This window comes from Eleginops maclovinus, chromosome 16, assembly GCF_036324505.1.
Source record: "Eleginops maclovinus isolate JMC-PN-2008 ecotype Puerto Natales chromosome 16, JC_Emac_rtc_rv5, whole genome shotgun sequence".
Taxonomy (NCBI): Eukaryota; Metazoa; Chordata; class Actinopteri; order Perciformes; family Eleginopidae; genus Eleginops; species Eleginops maclovinus.
This window is the reverse complement of record NC_086364.1, coordinates 23,099,932-23,116,653: the sequence shown is the minus strand read 5'-3', so window position 1 is coordinate 23,116,653 and position 16,722 is coordinate 23,099,932. Positions and strand designations below refer to the sequence as shown.

General features: G+C 44.0%; 1 protein-coding gene across 3 annotated transcripts in view; it reads left to right on the top strand.

The window, feature by feature from the left end:
- LOC134877828 (myosin-10) overlaps nt 1–15,626 on the top strand; it is a 57,598-nt gene extending 41,972 nt beyond the window's left edge. For all 3 annotated transcript variants that reach the window (XM_063903489.1, XM_063903488.1, XM_063903487.1), the window contains 26 exons: nt 93–286; nt 1,634–1,755; nt 2,130–2,199; nt 2,282–2,442; nt 2,519–2,627; nt 2,758–2,889; nt 3,430–3,636; nt 3,909–4,046; nt 4,223–4,346; nt 4,428–4,599; nt 6,464–6,676; nt 6,781–6,925; nt 7,016–7,222; nt 8,658–8,762; nt 8,846–8,998; nt 9,615–9,863; nt 10,004–10,216; nt 10,372–10,584; nt 10,724–10,885; nt 10,968–11,096; nt 11,577–11,665; nt 11,821–11,944; nt 12,077–12,285; nt 12,379–12,487; nt 12,566–12,738; nt 13,400–15,626. In XM_063903489.1, coding sequence (XP_063759559.1) covers nt 93–286; nt 1,634–1,755; nt 2,130–2,199; nt 2,282–2,442; nt 2,519–2,627; nt 2,758–2,889; nt 3,430–3,636; nt 3,909–4,046; nt 4,223–4,346; nt 4,428–4,599; nt 6,464–6,676; nt 6,781–6,925; nt 7,016–7,222; nt 8,658–8,762; nt 8,846–8,998; nt 9,615–9,863; nt 10,004–10,216; nt 10,372–10,584; nt 10,724–10,885; nt 10,968–11,096; nt 11,577–11,665; nt 11,821–11,944; nt 12,077–12,285; nt 12,379–12,487; nt 12,566–12,738; nt 13,400–13,553 — 4,076 coding nt within the window. In that variant the 3' untranslated portion in view covers nt 13,554–15,626. The remainder of the gene's footprint in view (nt 1–92; nt 287–1,633; nt 1,756–2,129; nt 2,200–2,281; nt 2,443–2,518; nt 2,628–2,757; nt 2,890–3,429; nt 3,637–3,908; nt 4,047–4,222; nt 4,347–4,427; nt 4,600–6,463; nt 6,677–6,780; nt 6,926–7,015; nt 7,223–8,657; nt 8,763–8,845; nt 8,999–9,614; nt 9,864–10,003; nt 10,217–10,371; nt 10,585–10,723; nt 10,886–10,967; nt 11,097–11,576; nt 11,666–11,820; nt 11,945–12,076; nt 12,286–12,378; nt 12,488–12,565; nt 12,739–13,399) is intronic.
- Nucleotides 15,627–16,722: the final 1,096 nt, after the last annotated feature.

Here is a 16,722-nt window from a genome sequence, read left to right as displayed (position 1 = left end):
TGCATTGATGCATCTTTCATATGTTTCAGTGGCCCAGCGTCACACGGCTCATGTCTCCTTGCATTTATCTATCTATATGTCTCCCTCTCCAGTGGACCGGATCGTGGGTCTGGACCAGGTGGCGGGAATGAACGAGACGGCGTTCGGTGCCGCCTACAAGACCAAGAAGGGGATGTTCAGGACCGTGGGTCAGCTGTACAAGGAGCAGCTGTCCAAGCTGATGGCCACACTGAGGAACACCAACCCCAACTTCGTCCGCTGCATCATCCCCAACCACGAGAAGAGGGTGAGACCTGACAGCCTCACAGTGGAAGGCTTTATTGTCATGTGCACTATAGCTACAGTGAAAATACAGTCCCAGGATCCTTCAGCATGTTCAATATACTTAAGACATTCAACAAATAAGGAAATATAATAGAGAGGTGCAGGAATGAGCCCTAAAAAAAACAGATGAGACAGCAGTTAGCATTCCTGTCCCCTCGTCTGGAAGTGTCTTAATAAGACGACTAAACGTCATCACGTCCAACATTAGCCTTTTTTAGCTTAGCGGTGGAGACGTGAAGTCATGTGACCGTGCTGTAGTTCCTTTATAGCCCAACATTAGCCGCCTTTAGCTTAGCGGTGGAGACGTGAAGTCATGTGACCGTGCTGTAGTTCCTTTATAGCCCAACATTAGCCTCTTTTAGCGTAGCTGTGGTGACGTGAAGTCATGTGACCGTGCTGTAGTTCCTTTACAGCCCAACATTAGCCGCCTTTAGCTTAGCGGTGGTGACGTGAAGTCATGTGACCGTGCTGTAGTTCCTTTATAGCCCAACATTAGCCGCCTTTAGCTTAGCGGTGGAGACGTGAAGTCATGTGACCGTGCTGTAGTTCCTTTATAGCCCAACATTAGCCGCCTTTAGCTTAGCGGTGGTGACGTGAAGTCATGTGACCGTGCTGTAGTTCCTTTACAGCCCAACATTAGCCCCCTTTAGCTTAGCGGTGGTGACGTGAAGTCATGTGACCGTGCTGTAGTTCCTTTATAGCCCAACATTAGCCGCCTTTAGCTTAGCGGTGGTGACGTGAAGTCATGTGACCGTGCTGTAGTTCCTTTACAGCCCAACATTAGCCGCCTTTAGCTTAGCGGTGGTGACGTGAAGTCATGTGACCGTGCTGTAGTTCCTTTACAGCCCAACATTAGCCGCCTTTAGCTTAGCGGTGGTGACGTGAAGTCATGTGACCGTGCTGTAGTTCCTTTATAGCCCAACATTAGCCGCCTTTAGCTTAGCGGTGGTGAAGTGAAGTCATGTGACCGTGCTGTAGTTCCTTTATAGCCCAACATTAGCCGCCTTTAGCTTAGCGGTGGTGACGTGAAGTCATGTGACCGTGCTGTAGTTCCTTTATAGCCCAACATTAGCCGCCTTTAGCTTAGCGGTGGTGACCTGAAGTCATGTGACCGTGCTGTAGTTCCTTTATAGCCCAACATTAGCCGCCTTTAGCTTAGCGGTGGTGACGTGAAGTCATGTGACCGTGCTGTAGTTCCTTTATAGCCCAACATTAGCCGCCTTTAGCTTAGCGGTGGTGACCTGAAGTCATTTTTTTTTACTGAAACCACATTTATTTAAAATTTACTTTTTTCCTTCTACCCCCCCAGGCTGGCAAACTGGACCCCCATCTGGTTCTGGACCAGTTGAGGTGTAATGGTGTGCTTGAGGGGATCCGGATCTGCAGACAGGGCTTCCCCAATCGCATCGTCTTCCAGGAGTTCAGACAGAGGTGAAGACAAGTTAAATATCATAATATAAAACACGTGTGAAAGTTATTTTCATAAATGACTTCTTATGTTTAACTAAACATTTTCACTTCTTATATATATTGTTTATTTTTTTGTCTTTTATTGAAAATGTTTACTTGGAAATGAAGCAACTGTCACAAAAGCCAATTTTCTCCAGGATAAATAAAGTATTTCTTCTGACTTGTTATACTTTATATATAAATAAGAAACACTTTATTCACAGGATACCTAACCGCTCACAATTCTTGCAGAAATATATTTAAAAATAAGCGAGTAATTCATCTTAAAAGTAGAAAAAAATCAAGAATTATTTGCGTGATCTTTCTTTTGACGTGTCTCCCTGCTCTGTGTCCAGGTATGAGATCCTCACTCCCAACGCCATTCCCAAAGGCTTCATGGACGGAAAGCAGGCCTGTGAGAGGATGGTGAGGAACGCAGTGTATCACCTGAAGTAAAACCACTGACTAGTTCTTCCCCTCCTTCAACATCTCTCCCTGGTTCTGGCAGATCAAAGCCCTGGAGCTGGACGGGAACCTGTTCCGGATCGGTCAGAGTAAAATCTTCTTCCGGGCCGGAGTCCTGGCGCACCTGGAGGAGGAGCGGGACCTGAAGATCACCGACATCATCATCTACTTCCAGGCCGTCTGCCGCGGATACCTGGCACGCAAGTAAGGAATTTGCTTTCTCATGCACAATAACTACAGCGCAGTTTGGGCAATAACCGTCTCTGTTTTGTTGCTTCAGGTCCTTTGCGAAGAAGCAGCAGCAGCTTAGTGCTCTGAAGGTTCTGCAGAGGAACTGCGCCGCCTACCTGAAGCTGAGACACTGGCAGTGGTGGAGGCTCTTCACCAAGGTGTGTGTTTACATGTCATGTCTGTTAGACAGATCTTCCCCCGACACGTTGACGGTCACAGGGAAGGCTGGTACATGTCCCAGGTGCCTCTAGAGGTCATTGATATCCCCCTCCCTGTGGCTCTGTGCAGGTGAAGCCTCTGCTGCAGGTCACCCGGCAGGAGGAGGAGATGCAGGCGAAAGACGAAGAGCTGGTGAAGGTGAAGGAGAAGCAGAGCAAGGTGGAGGGAGAGCTGGTGGAGATGGAGAGGAAACACCAGCAGGTACGTCACACTCACAAACACAATACAGATTATTATTATCAGCAGTTATACAGACTGCTCTTTGAGGAATTTCCCTTGGTGAAAATGCTGCATACATTGATAAAGAAAGAGGAATAAGTAGAAGAAAAGCAGCTAAATAATTGTACTATTTTAAAGTATTTTAACACATTAGAATGAAAGACAAACGTTCACAAAATAAACAACAACAATAAATGAATAAAAATGGAGGCTTCTGTAGTCCATAGAAGATTAAAACTACAATTCCCAATTTTATAGTTTGCGTCTCTTGGTTGTGATAAAACAGCTTCTGCAGATTAAAGACACGAGAAGTTTAAAAGGCGTATAAAGCGGCTTAAAGAAACCCAGGAAGATGGTCACGAACAACACATGCAATCGACCATGAACAATCCTGCAAGAACATCAGCTCCAAATGAGCCAATACTATTCATATCTATGCTAAAACTTGCAGCTACACCAGCCAAAGCAAACTATATCGAGTTTCTTTGAGGATGCATGATGGAGGTTTTGAATTCTGTGCAGTTGGTGGAGGAGAAGAACATCCTGGCGGAGCAGCTGCAGGCGGAGACGGAGCTGTTCGCCGAGGCCGAGGAGATGAGAGCTCGCCTGGCCTCCAAGAAGCAGGAGCTGGAGGAGATCCTCCACGACCTGGAGTCCCGCCTGGAGGAGGAGGAGGAGAGGAACCAGAGCACCCAGAACGAGAAGAAGAAGATGCAGTCTCACATCCAGGTGAACATCTGAGTGATACACTATTTATTTTATAGTTTGGATGAATAACGTACTCTGGTTCTGGATGAATAACGTACTCTGGCTCTGGATGAATAACGTACTCTGGTTCTGGATGAATAACCTACTCTGGTTCTGGATGAATAACGTACTCTGGTTCTGGATGAATAACGTACTCTGGTTCTGGATGAATAACGTACTCTGGTTCTGGATGAATAACGTACTCTGGTTCTGGATGAATAACCTACTCTGGTTCTGGTGACCTCTCTGTGTAGGACCTGGAGGAACAGCTGGATGAGGAGGAGGCCGCCCGGCAAAAGCTGCAGCTGGAGAAAGTGACGACCGAGTCCAAGATGAAGAAATATGAGGAGGACATTCTGCTGCTGGAGGACCATACCTCCAAGTTCACAAAGGTGAGGAGATTTAGGCTATAGAGAGGTGCAGGAATGGGTCCTAAAACCGGGGAATGAGTCATAATATTAGCCCTTCCTGTTCCTCGTCTGGAAGTCAAGGGTTTTTCTGACCAGGGAGATGCTGCCTTCAGGGTCCACTACAGAAATACTAATCTAACTATACCTCCCTCCTTTAGGAAAAGAAGCTGTTGGACGACCGGATCAATGAGATGACCTCGAAGCTCGCTGAAGAGGAAGAGAAGGCCAAGAACCTGAGCAAGATCAAGAACAAGCAGGAGATCATGATGGTCGACCTGGAGGGTAAAGGATGCAAGTTCAATACGTGACACAGATCCTCAGTGAAAAAGACATGTCTTAAACCATCATATATCTCTACTTCAGAGCGACTGAAGAAGGAGGAGAAGACCCGTCAGGAGCTGGAGAAGGCAAAGAGGAAGCTGGACGGGGAGACGACTGACTTCCAGGACCAGATCTCCGAGCTCCAGACTCAACTAGAAGAGCAGAAAGGTCAGCTGGTGAAGAAGGAGGACGAGCAGCAGGTGATGCAGGCGAGGTAGGTGAAAAAAAACCTCAATTCTTAAACGAGAGGGAGTCTGCATCCATCCTGATTATGTACTGTTAGGAGAGAGATTTCTAACTTAGTACAGAGCCAGGCTAGCTCCTTCAAGTCTTCGTGCTAAGCTAAGCCTCCTGTTCCTCTTGTTCCCTACTTCCGGAACATAATAACATCCCTATATAACACTGCTATTGGCTAGCGCTCGGACACATTATACGTGATAGGCTAAGGGGGCGGGACATCTCTAAGCAGGTTGACCAATCACAACAGAGCCGGCCAGCTAACCAATCCAAGCAGACTGGGCTCTGGTTTCAGACAGAGGGTGAAAAGAGGAGCTGCAGCACAGGCAGTATGAGAAACATAAAGAGCTTTCTGAACATAAAGCATGGAGACATGTCCCAGGAGAGATGTAGGAGTGTGTAGGGGTCGAATTGGAAATGGGCCGATGATTGTGACATAACATTTGCTAAATCTGGCTTGAGTTGAGTCATTGAGATTCTGCGCCAGTCTGGATAGCATATCTGTACGTAGCGTTCATCAGGCTGAAATAAGACACATGCACACCTGCTGTTTTGTATCCAGCTTGATATCAGACGGATCAGAGCGTCCTGTGAAATAAAACAGAACAGCCTCTGAGCTTTCGTCCGTGTCGACCCGCTGCCTGTATTTACTCTCTGACTCTCACTGCATGGGAATGTGTTTACGATGTGTGAGCGTATCACTGCTGTGTTTTTAATAATGTACACATGGGACGGATCATAAGACAATGGGGCTCCGGGACACAGACATATGGAGAGCAACGTAAAAACACACACAGACTTTTACAGTAGTTTTGCCTCTTATTGTTGGTAAGAGTGCATTTAAAAATCTCCCAGCTACTTTTCTTCCATTAACTGTTTGGAAAATGACGATCCAAGTTTCATCCAAGATTTCAAATTTCCTAAGTTTGTTTTTAAATGATATAAAACGAAGAAAAAGCAGGGACTCTCCACATTCAGGAGGCCTGTTTCTGACATTTTAGCTTCATGGATTTTAAGTAATTGATTTGTCAATTTGTTGAAGAAGCAATTATTTTCACTAGCAGTTCATTTTTTGGTTATTCCTTTGGTCCATAAAGCACAATACATAGTGAGAAATGTTTATCACAGTACCTCAAAGTCCATGTTTGTTGTTGTTGTTGTGGTTGTCCAAATGCCAACATCTTTGTGTTTGATATGAGATAAAACACAAAAATTAAGACAATCTCACGAAACATTTGTCCGTTAAGAATTACTGGATTATGGTGATTATTTTATAACTGATAGCAGCTGTGAGACTCCCTTTGGTTTCTTTGCAGCTGTTTGTTTGTTTGTTTGTTTTGAGTGTTTGTATGTACCTGTTTTTAAAGCATGGAGCTCCTTTAATAAGAGAGTCCTTTAAAACATCTTACCTGTGTCTCTGCTGCCACCTGGTGGGGTCTGTGCGGAACAGCAACATCCACTGAGATGAATACATGTACATATTAGTTTACCAATAAACAAAGAAGTTACACTTTTCGACAATTTCTTCAAAATGATCACTTTTCCCTAAAAAATCAGTTTTTTTTTTTCAAATTTCTGACTTTTTTTCGAAATTTCAATTATAAAATATCCCACTATTTTCCCGTTATTCTAACTCCTTCTTGGTGTGGCCCTAATCATCTTCTTTTGAAGGTTCACACTTTTTGTCTCCCCTTTTTTTTCCTTTTAATTTTCATTTCAAACTTCAGATTTTGTTTTGCTATTTCATGACATAGAGATATAAAATAAACAAGTAGCACTTATAAAATATCTCTTGGTCTTATCTGAGATTCTCATGCATGTTCTTGGGTGTTCTCCAACAGAGGCGAGGACGAGGTGAGCCAGAAGAACAACGCTCTGAAGAACGTGCGGGAGCTGCAGGCCCAGCTGAGCGAGCTGCAGGAGGACCTGGAGTCGGAGAAGGTCGCCCGAAACAAGGCGGAGAAACTGAAGCGGGACCTGAGCGAGGAGCTGGAGGCGCTGAAGACGGAGCTGGAGGACACGCTGGACACCACCGCTGCCCAGCAGGAGCTCAGGTACCTCTACTCTACACATTATACCAGAGACAGTGGGGCGTCTGCCATGGAGGAAAGTGCTTCTACTCCAGGGCATTACTCATGGGTGTCCCTGCTCTCTGTAGGACGAAGCGTGAGCAGGAAGTGACGGAGCTGAAGAAAACCATAGAGGAGGAGACGAAGAACCATGAGGCTCAGATCCAGGAGATGAGGCAGAGACACGGCACCATCCTGGAGGAGCTGTCCGAACAGCTGGAGCAGGCGAAGAGGGTAAGAACAGAATTCAAATAACTTTATTGACACACAGCCATGACGACACACAGTGTGCCTCATCTCCTCATCCTCTGACCACTCTTGCAGTTCAAGGCCAACCTGGAGAAGACCAAGCAGAGCCAGGAGACGGCCAACAAGGAGCTGGTGGGGGAGGTGAAGGGTCTGCAGCAGGCCAAGGCCGAGTCGGAGCACAAGAGGAAGAAGCTGGAGGCGCAGCTGCAGGAGTTCATGGCCCGGGTCACCGAGGGGGAGAAAGCTAAGGGGGAACTGGCCGAGAGAACTCACAAACTGCAGGTAAACACATCAGTAACTACAGGTAAACACATCAGTAACTACAGGTAAACACATCAGTAACTACAGGTAAACACTACAGGTAAACACATCAGTAACTACAGGTAAACACATCAGTAACTACAGGTAAACACATCAGTAACTACAGGTAAACACATCAGTAACTACAGGTAAACACATCAGTAACTACAGGTAAACACACACTGCAGGTAAACACATCAGTAACTACAGGTAAACACATCAGTAACTACAGGTAAACACATCAGTAACTACAGGTAAACACATCAGTAACTACAGGTAAACACTACAGGTAAACACATCAGTAACTACAGGTAAACACATCAGTAACTACAGGTAAACACATCAGTGGTAAACACATCAGTAACTACAGGTAAACACATCAGTAACTGCAGGTAAACACTACAGGTAAACACATCAGTAACTACAGGTAAACACATCAGTAACTGCAGGTAAACACATCAGTAACTACAGGTAAACACATCAGTAACTACAGGTAAACACATCAGTAACTACAGGTAAACACATCAGTAACTACAGGTAAACACTACAGGTAAACACATCAGTAACTACAGGTAAACACATCAGTAACTGCAGGTAAACACATCAGTAACTACAGGTAAACACATCAGTAACTACAGGTAAACACATCAGTAACTACAGGTAAACACATCAGTAACTACAGGTAAACACTACAGGTAAACACATCAGTAACTACAGGTAAACACATCAGTAACTACAGGTAAACACATCAGTAACTACAGGTAAACACATCAGTAACTGCAGGTAAACACATCAGTAACTACAGGTAAACACATCAGTAACTACAGGTAAACACTACAGGTAAACACATCAGTAACTACAGGTAAACACATCAGTAACTACAGGTAAACACATCAGTAACTACAGGTAAACACACACTGCAGGTAAACACATCAGTAACTACAGGTAAACACTACAGGTAAACACATCAGTAACTACAGGTAAACACATCAGTAACTACAGGTAAACACACACTGCAGGTAAACACATCAGTAACTACAGGTAAACACATCAGTAACTACAGGTAAACACATCAGTAACTACAGGTAAACACATCAGTAACTACAGGTAAACACATCAGTAACTACAGGTAAACACATCAGTAACTACAGGTAAACACATCAGTAACTACAGGTAAACACTACAGGTACGGTAAACACATCAGTAACTACAGGTAAACACACACTGCAGGTAAACATTTAAATTGAAATACATTTTGAGGTACTTGTACTTTAAGTGTGTTGTGTTTTTGTGTAAACATACCTGATTGCTAAAGTGCTCATTTATATTTGTTTGTTTTAAAAACAAACATATGGTTAACCTGTGATCAATCCCTCCAATATCATAATTGAAAACCCAATTAAATCTGTGTTTACAGACGGAGCTGGACAACGTGTCCGCTGTTCTGGAGGACTCAGAGAGAAAGGGGATCAAGATGGCCAAAGACGTAGCCGGACTGGAGAGTCAGCTGCAGGACACTCAGGTGGGAAACCCAGCATCATCACACCACGCTTTATGCACCCTCTCTATCTGAATCTGACTGGAAGTGCATACGTTTATCTCCAGGAGCTGCTGCAGGAGGAGACGCGTCAGAAGCTGAACCTCAGCGGCCGTATCCGGCAGCTGGAGGAGGAGAAGAGCGCTCTGCAGGAGCAGCAGGAGGAGGACGAGGAGGCGCGCAAGAACCTGGAGAAACAGATGCTCAGCGTGCAGGCTCAGGTACACCAGATTCAGACAATACTGCAGCAGCATGTCAACAAGGCATATGAGTTCAAAATATAATAGATAATAAACAAACAGCTGTTTTATACATGAGAAATTACACAATATATCAAATAATAAAATAAAAGCTGAGTTTTTTATTATTATTTTATTATATCAGATTTTTACAGATTTTTTTACTGTTATTTTATTTTCATTATTATTAGTATTAATTGCTTTATTTGTATTGTTTTTATTAGTTTTTCCTGATTTGTTTATTGTTTAAAATTTGTATTTATTTTTTATATTTTGACCAGATTTTTATTATTTATTTTATTTGATTATTTTCTTTAATTTTTTTTTTTATCATACTTTTACATATTTTTTATTGTTATTTTATATTCATTATTATCAGTATTAATTGTATTATTTTTATTTGTTTTTACAGATTTGTTTATTTTGCATATTTTTTATATTTTTACCATATTTTTATTTATTATTATTCCTCCTTTTTTTTCTTGGTTTTTCTTCGTATTAGTTCATTTATTATTATTTTATGTATTATAGTTTAAATGGATTTCAAAATATAAGTAATAAATAAGGTTTTTTATTCTAAACTCTGCTCTTTCTCTAGCTGTCAGAGAGCAAGAAGAAGCTGGAGGACGACGTGGGGACCATCGAGGGTCTGGAGGAGACGAAGAAGAGGCTGCAGAAAGACCTGGAGCTGGCCGGCCAGCGTCTGGAGGAGAAGACCATCGGCTTCGAGAAGATGGAGAAGACAAAGACCCGTCTGCAGCAGGAGCTAGATGATCTGACCGTGGACCTGGACCACCAGAGGCAGATCGTGTCCAGCCTGGAGAAGAAGCAGAAGAAGTTTGACCAGGTCAGAGCCCCCTCTTTTTTTAGGGATATTCTGATGGAATTAGCCAGAGGTGGGAGGAGTACTCAGATCTTGTACTTGAGTAAAAGTAGAGGTACCAGAGTGTAGGAATACTAGTAAAACATTTACACCGCTGTCTGCAGCTGCTGGCCGAGGAGAAGAGCATCTCTTGTCGTTACGCTGAGGAGCGAGACCGGGCGGAGGCCGAGGCCCGTGAGAAGGAGACCAAAGCTCTGTCCATGACGCGGGCTCTGGACGAGGCGCTGGAGGCCAAGGAGGAGCTGGAGAGAGTCAACAAGCAGCTCCGCGCAGAAATGGAGGATCTGATGAGCTCCAAGGACGACGTGGGCAAGAACGTGAGTGTTTTTTGGGACAATTTGTAACAGGCAGCGATGGAAATGTTCCGGTCTCTTATCAAGAATTTGTTTGCATTTTTGTCAATAAAGACTCTTCATGACACAATGTTACCATGAGTTAGTCAAATCCATCTCCTCCTCCTCCTCCCCCTCAGGTGCACGAGCTGGAGAAGTCGAAGCGGACTCTGGAGCAGCAGCTGGAGGAGATGAAGACACAGCTGGAGGAGCTGGAGGACGAGCTGCAGGGCACCGAGGACGCCAAGCTGCGTCTGGAGGTCAACATGCAGGCCATGAAGGCTCAGTACGAGAGGGACCTGCAGGGCCGCGACGACCAGAACGACGAGAAGAAGAGGGCGCTCGTCAAACAGGTGCAGAGACACTCCGCTGCGTTGGTTTAACACCTTAAAACTCTCCTCGGTCTCTTTCAAATGTACCACTGAAACTCGCCATGACAAATACAGATAAAGCTACCTGAGTTTTTAATTTTTAATCTGACTCCCTCCTCAGGTGCGGGAGATGGAGACGGAGTTGGAGGACGAGAGGAAGCAGAGAGCTCTGGCTGTGGCGGCTAAGAAGAAGCTGGAGATGGATCTGAAGGACATCGAGGGTCACATCGAGGGAGCCAACAAGGGCCGAGACGAAGCCATCAAGCAGCTGCGCAAGTTACAGGTAACATTAAACACTCACTAATCATTCATGTTTAAAAACCACTCCCAATGGAAGCACTACAGCCATGTTTCCCCTCCTTCAGGCCCAGATGAAGGACTACCAGAGAGAGCTGGAAGACGCCCGAGCTTCCAGAGATGATATCTTCGCCTTATCCAAGGAAAACGAGAAGAAGCTCAAGAGTCTGGAGGCTGAGATCGTTCAGCTCCATGAGGTCTGTTTACTCTATAACATTTCAGAGTGAGGTTTAAAATACGTCAGTAAATACCCCACAGCCGAATGTAAAGTGTCTGAATGAGACGACTAAACGTCATCACAGCCAACATTAGCCACCTTTAGCTTAGCGGTGGAGACGTGAAGTCATGTGACCGTGCTGTAGTTCCTTTATAGCCCAACATTAGCCTCCTTTAGCTTAGCGGTGGAGACGTGAAGTCATGTGACCGTGCTGTAGTTCCTTTATAGCCCAACATTAGCCGCCTTTAGCTTAGCGGTGGTGACCTGAAGTCATGTGACCGTGCTGTAGTTCCTTTATAGCCCAACATTAGCCTCCTTTAGCTTAGCGGTGGAGACGTGAAGTCATGTGACCGTGCTGTAGTTCCTTTATAGCCCAACGTTAGCCGCCTTTAGCTTAGCGGTGGTCTTCCCTGCACCAGTCTATAAGTATTTGTAGTTAACCTTTGAACTTTCTCTGCAGGACCTGGCAGCGTCAGAGAGAGGTCGACGTCACGCAGAGCAGGAACGAGATGAGCTGCAGGATGAGATCTCAAACAGCACCTCTGGAAAGTGAGTAATCCACCAAACAACAACAACTCCTCACACCCTGACTGCCTCACACCAAAACTAGCATTGATTCACCAAAACAAATCAGAAACCTTTTGTGATGATATCTTGGACCCTCACATGCAGCTAAGTGCTCTTTTTTTATCTTTGTGTGTCAGGTCTGCTCTGATGGATGAGAAGAGGAGGCTGGATGCTCGCATCGCTCAGCTGGAGGAGGAGCTGGAGGAGGAGCAGGGCAACATGGAGCTGCTCAATGACCGCTTCAGGAAGACCAACATGCAGGTGGGGGGAAATAATACTGTGAATAGTCATATTATTAACCAGCAGTGTGGGGGAGAGAAACTCCCTCTGGAGAGAAGACGTGGATTTAGTTTAAATGCTGTGTTCCCTCCCCCCCCCCCCATCCCCCCTCAGGTGGACACCCTGACCACGGAGCTGAGTGCGGAGCGCAGCGCGGCGCAGAAGAGCGAGAACGCCCGGCAGCAGCTGGAGCGCCAGAACAAAGAACTGAGGGCCAAACTGGGCGAGCTGGAGGGCGCCGTGAAGAACCGCTTCAAGGCCTCCATCACCGCGCTGGAGGCCAAGATCGCACAGCTGGAGGAGCAGCTGGAGCAGGAGGCCAAGTGAGCGTCCAATCACAGCTCAGGATATATCAACCGGGCTCTGACGTGAGAGGGATTCATTCACATTTATTTCCTCTGCTCTCTCCTCTGCAGGGAGCGAGCAGCAGCCAATAAGACGGTGAGGCGGACGGAGAAGAAGCTGAAGGAGATCTGCATGCAGGTGGAGGACGAGCGTCGCCACGCTGACCAGTTCAAAGAACAAGTATGTCCGACACTTCTCCTCCCAATATCTGAACCACGCTGCTGCAAAATGCTCACTTTGATCGTGTTTTGTGTGCAGGTGGAGAAGGCGGGCTCTCGGATGAAGCAGCTGAAGAGGCAGCTGGAGGAGGCAGAGGAGGAGGCCACGAGGGCCAACGCCTCCCGCAGGAAGCTGCAGAGAGAGCTGGACGACGCCACGGAGGCCAGCGAGGGGCTGAGCCGCGAGGTGCACACTCTGAAGAACCGCCTCAGGTACGTGAGCAGGAGACAGTCATTACGCTCCACACATCTGGAGCAGACTAGAATCCTGCAGGGCCGCTGCAACTCTTACTACTGTCAAATCGAGGCTGAAGACTTTTGTTTTGGCCGCTGCTTTTTTTCTAATCAGTGAGTTTTTGTTTCCTTACTATATTAGGACTTATTACTGTTCTACACTTTTTTTCCATTTTTTCGGCGACATACAAAACTATGATTTGATTTTTAAGGATCCCGACAAACTATATAATCAATTTAAAAAATGACACTATATTAAACAGTTTTTAATATTAACAATTTACAAGATAATGACTTTTATTTATTACATTCAGTACTATCACTTTTTATTCATTTTGAAACTTTTTGAAACATCCCACAGAAAGATAGATAAATAAATGATCATAAAAATACATATAAATAAAACAACTGAATAAAATAAGGAACAAATAAATACATTCAACAAAATAATGATGACAATAATACAAAGGAAATACTCAATAAAACATTTTAGGTTATTCTTTTCTGATTCCCAGCCTTCTAAACCGATAGTGCAAGGTAGGTGTTTGGCCGCTGCGTTTAATGTAACTATTCTTATCGCTGTAACTTTATAAATGTGTTTTATCTCCTCCTCCTCCTCCTCCTCCTCCTCCTCCTGCAGGCGTGGCGGCCCCATCAGCTTCTCCTCCAGCCGCCCCGGCAGACGCCCCCTTCAGGTGGAGGGAACGTCCTTGGACCTGCTGTCCGACGACGAGCTGGAAAACAAAATCACCGACAGCAACGCCAACGAGACGCCAGCGCCGCAGCCCGAGTAGACGCCTCGACCGTCTCCAGAAACACTCCCAGCTTCAGGTCTGCTGGCTCCCATCATGCCAGGAGACACACCAGCAGTGGGACCCCTCGACGCTCTCTGAACCCACCCCACATTAAGAAGCACGACTCTGCCTAACCCACCCCCCCCCCTCCCCCCACGCTGCAGGGCTGTAATATATGACATGATGATATTTAGCTGCTCATCCAAAGTGACTTACATACACTTACTGCAGACCTATGTAGGCAGTTTGGGGTCCAACCGCTGACCCTCTGATTGGTAGACCACCTTTCTGACGCACATTAAAATACTATGATTTCTTTCTTTTCTACAATTTCTTTCATATTTATTCGTTCAACGTACTCATCTTTCTTTGGTTTTACTCACTATATTATGACTTATTCAAATGTTTTCCACATAGTGGCGGCGACAAACAAAACTATGATTTTTTTAAAGAATTCCGACAAACTAAACTATACATTTAAAAAATGAAATAGAAATTTAACAATTTACAATATTATTTTTTACGTTCAATACTCTCAATTAATACATTTTGCTAATTTATTTTTAAACTTTTTTTCCACATACTAAACTGCAAAGTTGTTTAAAATAATTGGACGTATTAAACCATTTTTTAAACATTTTTAATCTAAATTAACTTTGGCTTTTTCCAAATGTTTGACGTACTGTACCATCATATTTTTATTGTTTTTGTCATATTTTTTTTATCCTTTTCTACAATTTTTTTTCCATATTTATTCGTTTAATGTACTGATCTATGACTTTAATTTTTTACTTACGACTTATTCCATTTTTTTCCACAAACTGTTCTATAGTTTTTTTCCATTTCTCGGCGACAAACAAAACTATGATTTTTTTTGAGAATTCGGACAAACTATTAAAAAATGAAATCCTTTTTTATACAGTTTTTCATATTTTCAATTTACAATATTATTTTTATTTTTTACATTCAATACTTAATACCCTTTTTCCACAAACTTAACTGCATAATGTAAAACAAATTTAAATAATTCGACCATTTTTTAAATATTAAATCCTTTAAAAAACAAAAAAACATTTACATTTTTTTTCATTTTAAATCATTTTTAAATTTAAATCGACATAAACTGACTTTTTTTTGTATTTTTCCACATCCTATACTAAGAATTGTTTTCCAATTTTCTCCACATACCAAACAGTGACTTTTTGGGACCTCACAGCATAGATCAATTGAAGTGTACGTAAATTGCTTTGGATAAAGGCATCAGCTCAATAACATGTATCTGCCCAAGAATAAATACATCATGCCTGAGGACACTTTGACATGATGTCTGCAGGGGGTGGGATTGAACCACTTGCAAATCAGCGTATTACCCCCTTGAGCCATAGCACAGAATCTCCCATAATGCATTGAACTATTCCCGACCCTTGGTGCGGAGAGGAGAAGCTGAGTGTGGAGGAGGATCCTGCGTTGGACCAGTGTTAGCTGTACGCTTCTCAATGCTAAGATAGTAGCATGGCATTAATGAAAGTGATGAAAGCGAACGACTTTCTGACTATTTTTGCATCAATTTACAATACATACACACAGTCTGTCCGTCTAACAGCGTAGTTTCAGTAACTGAACAGTATTTTTCCAGTCCTACGGTAGTGTCTGCTTGCATTCTGAATATGAAATGTGACCGTGAGCTTCTTCTGTCCTGACAGTAGGTCCGCGTTGACTTGTAATTATTAGGAGTGCTGAAAGCCTTTCTTCTTCTTCTGCTTCTTCTGTGCCTTTCCCCCTCCCTTTGAACCATGCCTGAGGTGTTTTCATACGTGTGCTACCCGCTGAAGCGCTCACACCATGACTCTTTAGACGGGTGCTAGACTTTTCTTATGGATAACTTTTATACTTTTTGAGTTATTAAGATAACAATAAACAGTCCAATAGACATGAAGTGTATTTATATCTGCGATTGTATCCAGGACTCCCTTCGTATTGCACAGTGATCGACTGTCTGCTCGTCATCAGGACATGTACAGTGAGAGAGTTATAGGAACTATATGATGCATTAAAGTCTGTGGAGCCCCTTCACTCCCTCTGTGTTTATTGATCACCTGTTTACACTCAGACTTATTAGTCACACACAGCAGAGCACACACAGTGAAATTGGTGGAGATTTAACCCAGCTATCGTGGGCAATGGGGAGGGGGGATTGGAGGTGTCCGGTGCCTTGCTCAAGGACACCACAGCAGGGCCTAGGAGGTGAACTGGGACCTCTCCAAGTAGCAGTCCACCTTCCATATTGTCAAGTCTGTGTGGGGACTTGAACCGGCGACCCTACGGTTCCCAGTCCAAGCCCCTACTGACTGGACTGTGTCATGGATGTATCAGTCGGCACATTGTTTTTTAGCAACCTCACATTTCAAACACTGAAGAAGAGCATGCTTCAGCTTTATGGTAAGCTTCCTATACCATGACTTATACCAACATTTGTCCTCCAGGTTTGTTTATAAAGCATAAAGTGTATAAGTAATCACTCACATCTATGTGACACCTTTCAAGGCGACTTTATTCCTACCTGTTACCTGAAGTTTAACTCTTCTTTTGGACATTTGTGCTAAATAGACCTCATTTCAATCAGGAAAGACTTCGTTTTTCTTGTTTAAAGAACATTTATTGACACTGGCGGTGATGCTGAAGATCTGGATTTGAAGAGGAGGTGAGATGAGGTCTGTGGATTAGCTCTCCCGAGAGTAGGATGTGATGACGTCACGGGAGTCGGACGAGGTGGAGGTGGAATCACAGCTGACTGCAGGAGAAGTTTGTACTGCTGCACGCTGATTGGCTGCTGGAGATTGAGGTGAAATGTGATTGGTTAAAGAGAACGCCTTTGAGGAGCTGCTTAATGTAGCTCCAAAATCCAACCACATTATTTAGTTTAAAAAATAATAAATGTTGACTGATTTTATTTAAATAAACCCCAAATCTATTGAAAGTGATCGCTCTTCTTCTCTCGTGGAGGAACGAAATATAAAAGCAAACATGTTATTTTTCTGGCACAAACATAAAGTAGGCCTAAACCCGACACAAAAACATTTGGGAACGTGTCAAATTTGCCGCGAGGAGAAAAGGAAGGTTAATGGAAATATGTTTCGACATATTAAGGTATGAATCTTTTTCTAAACAT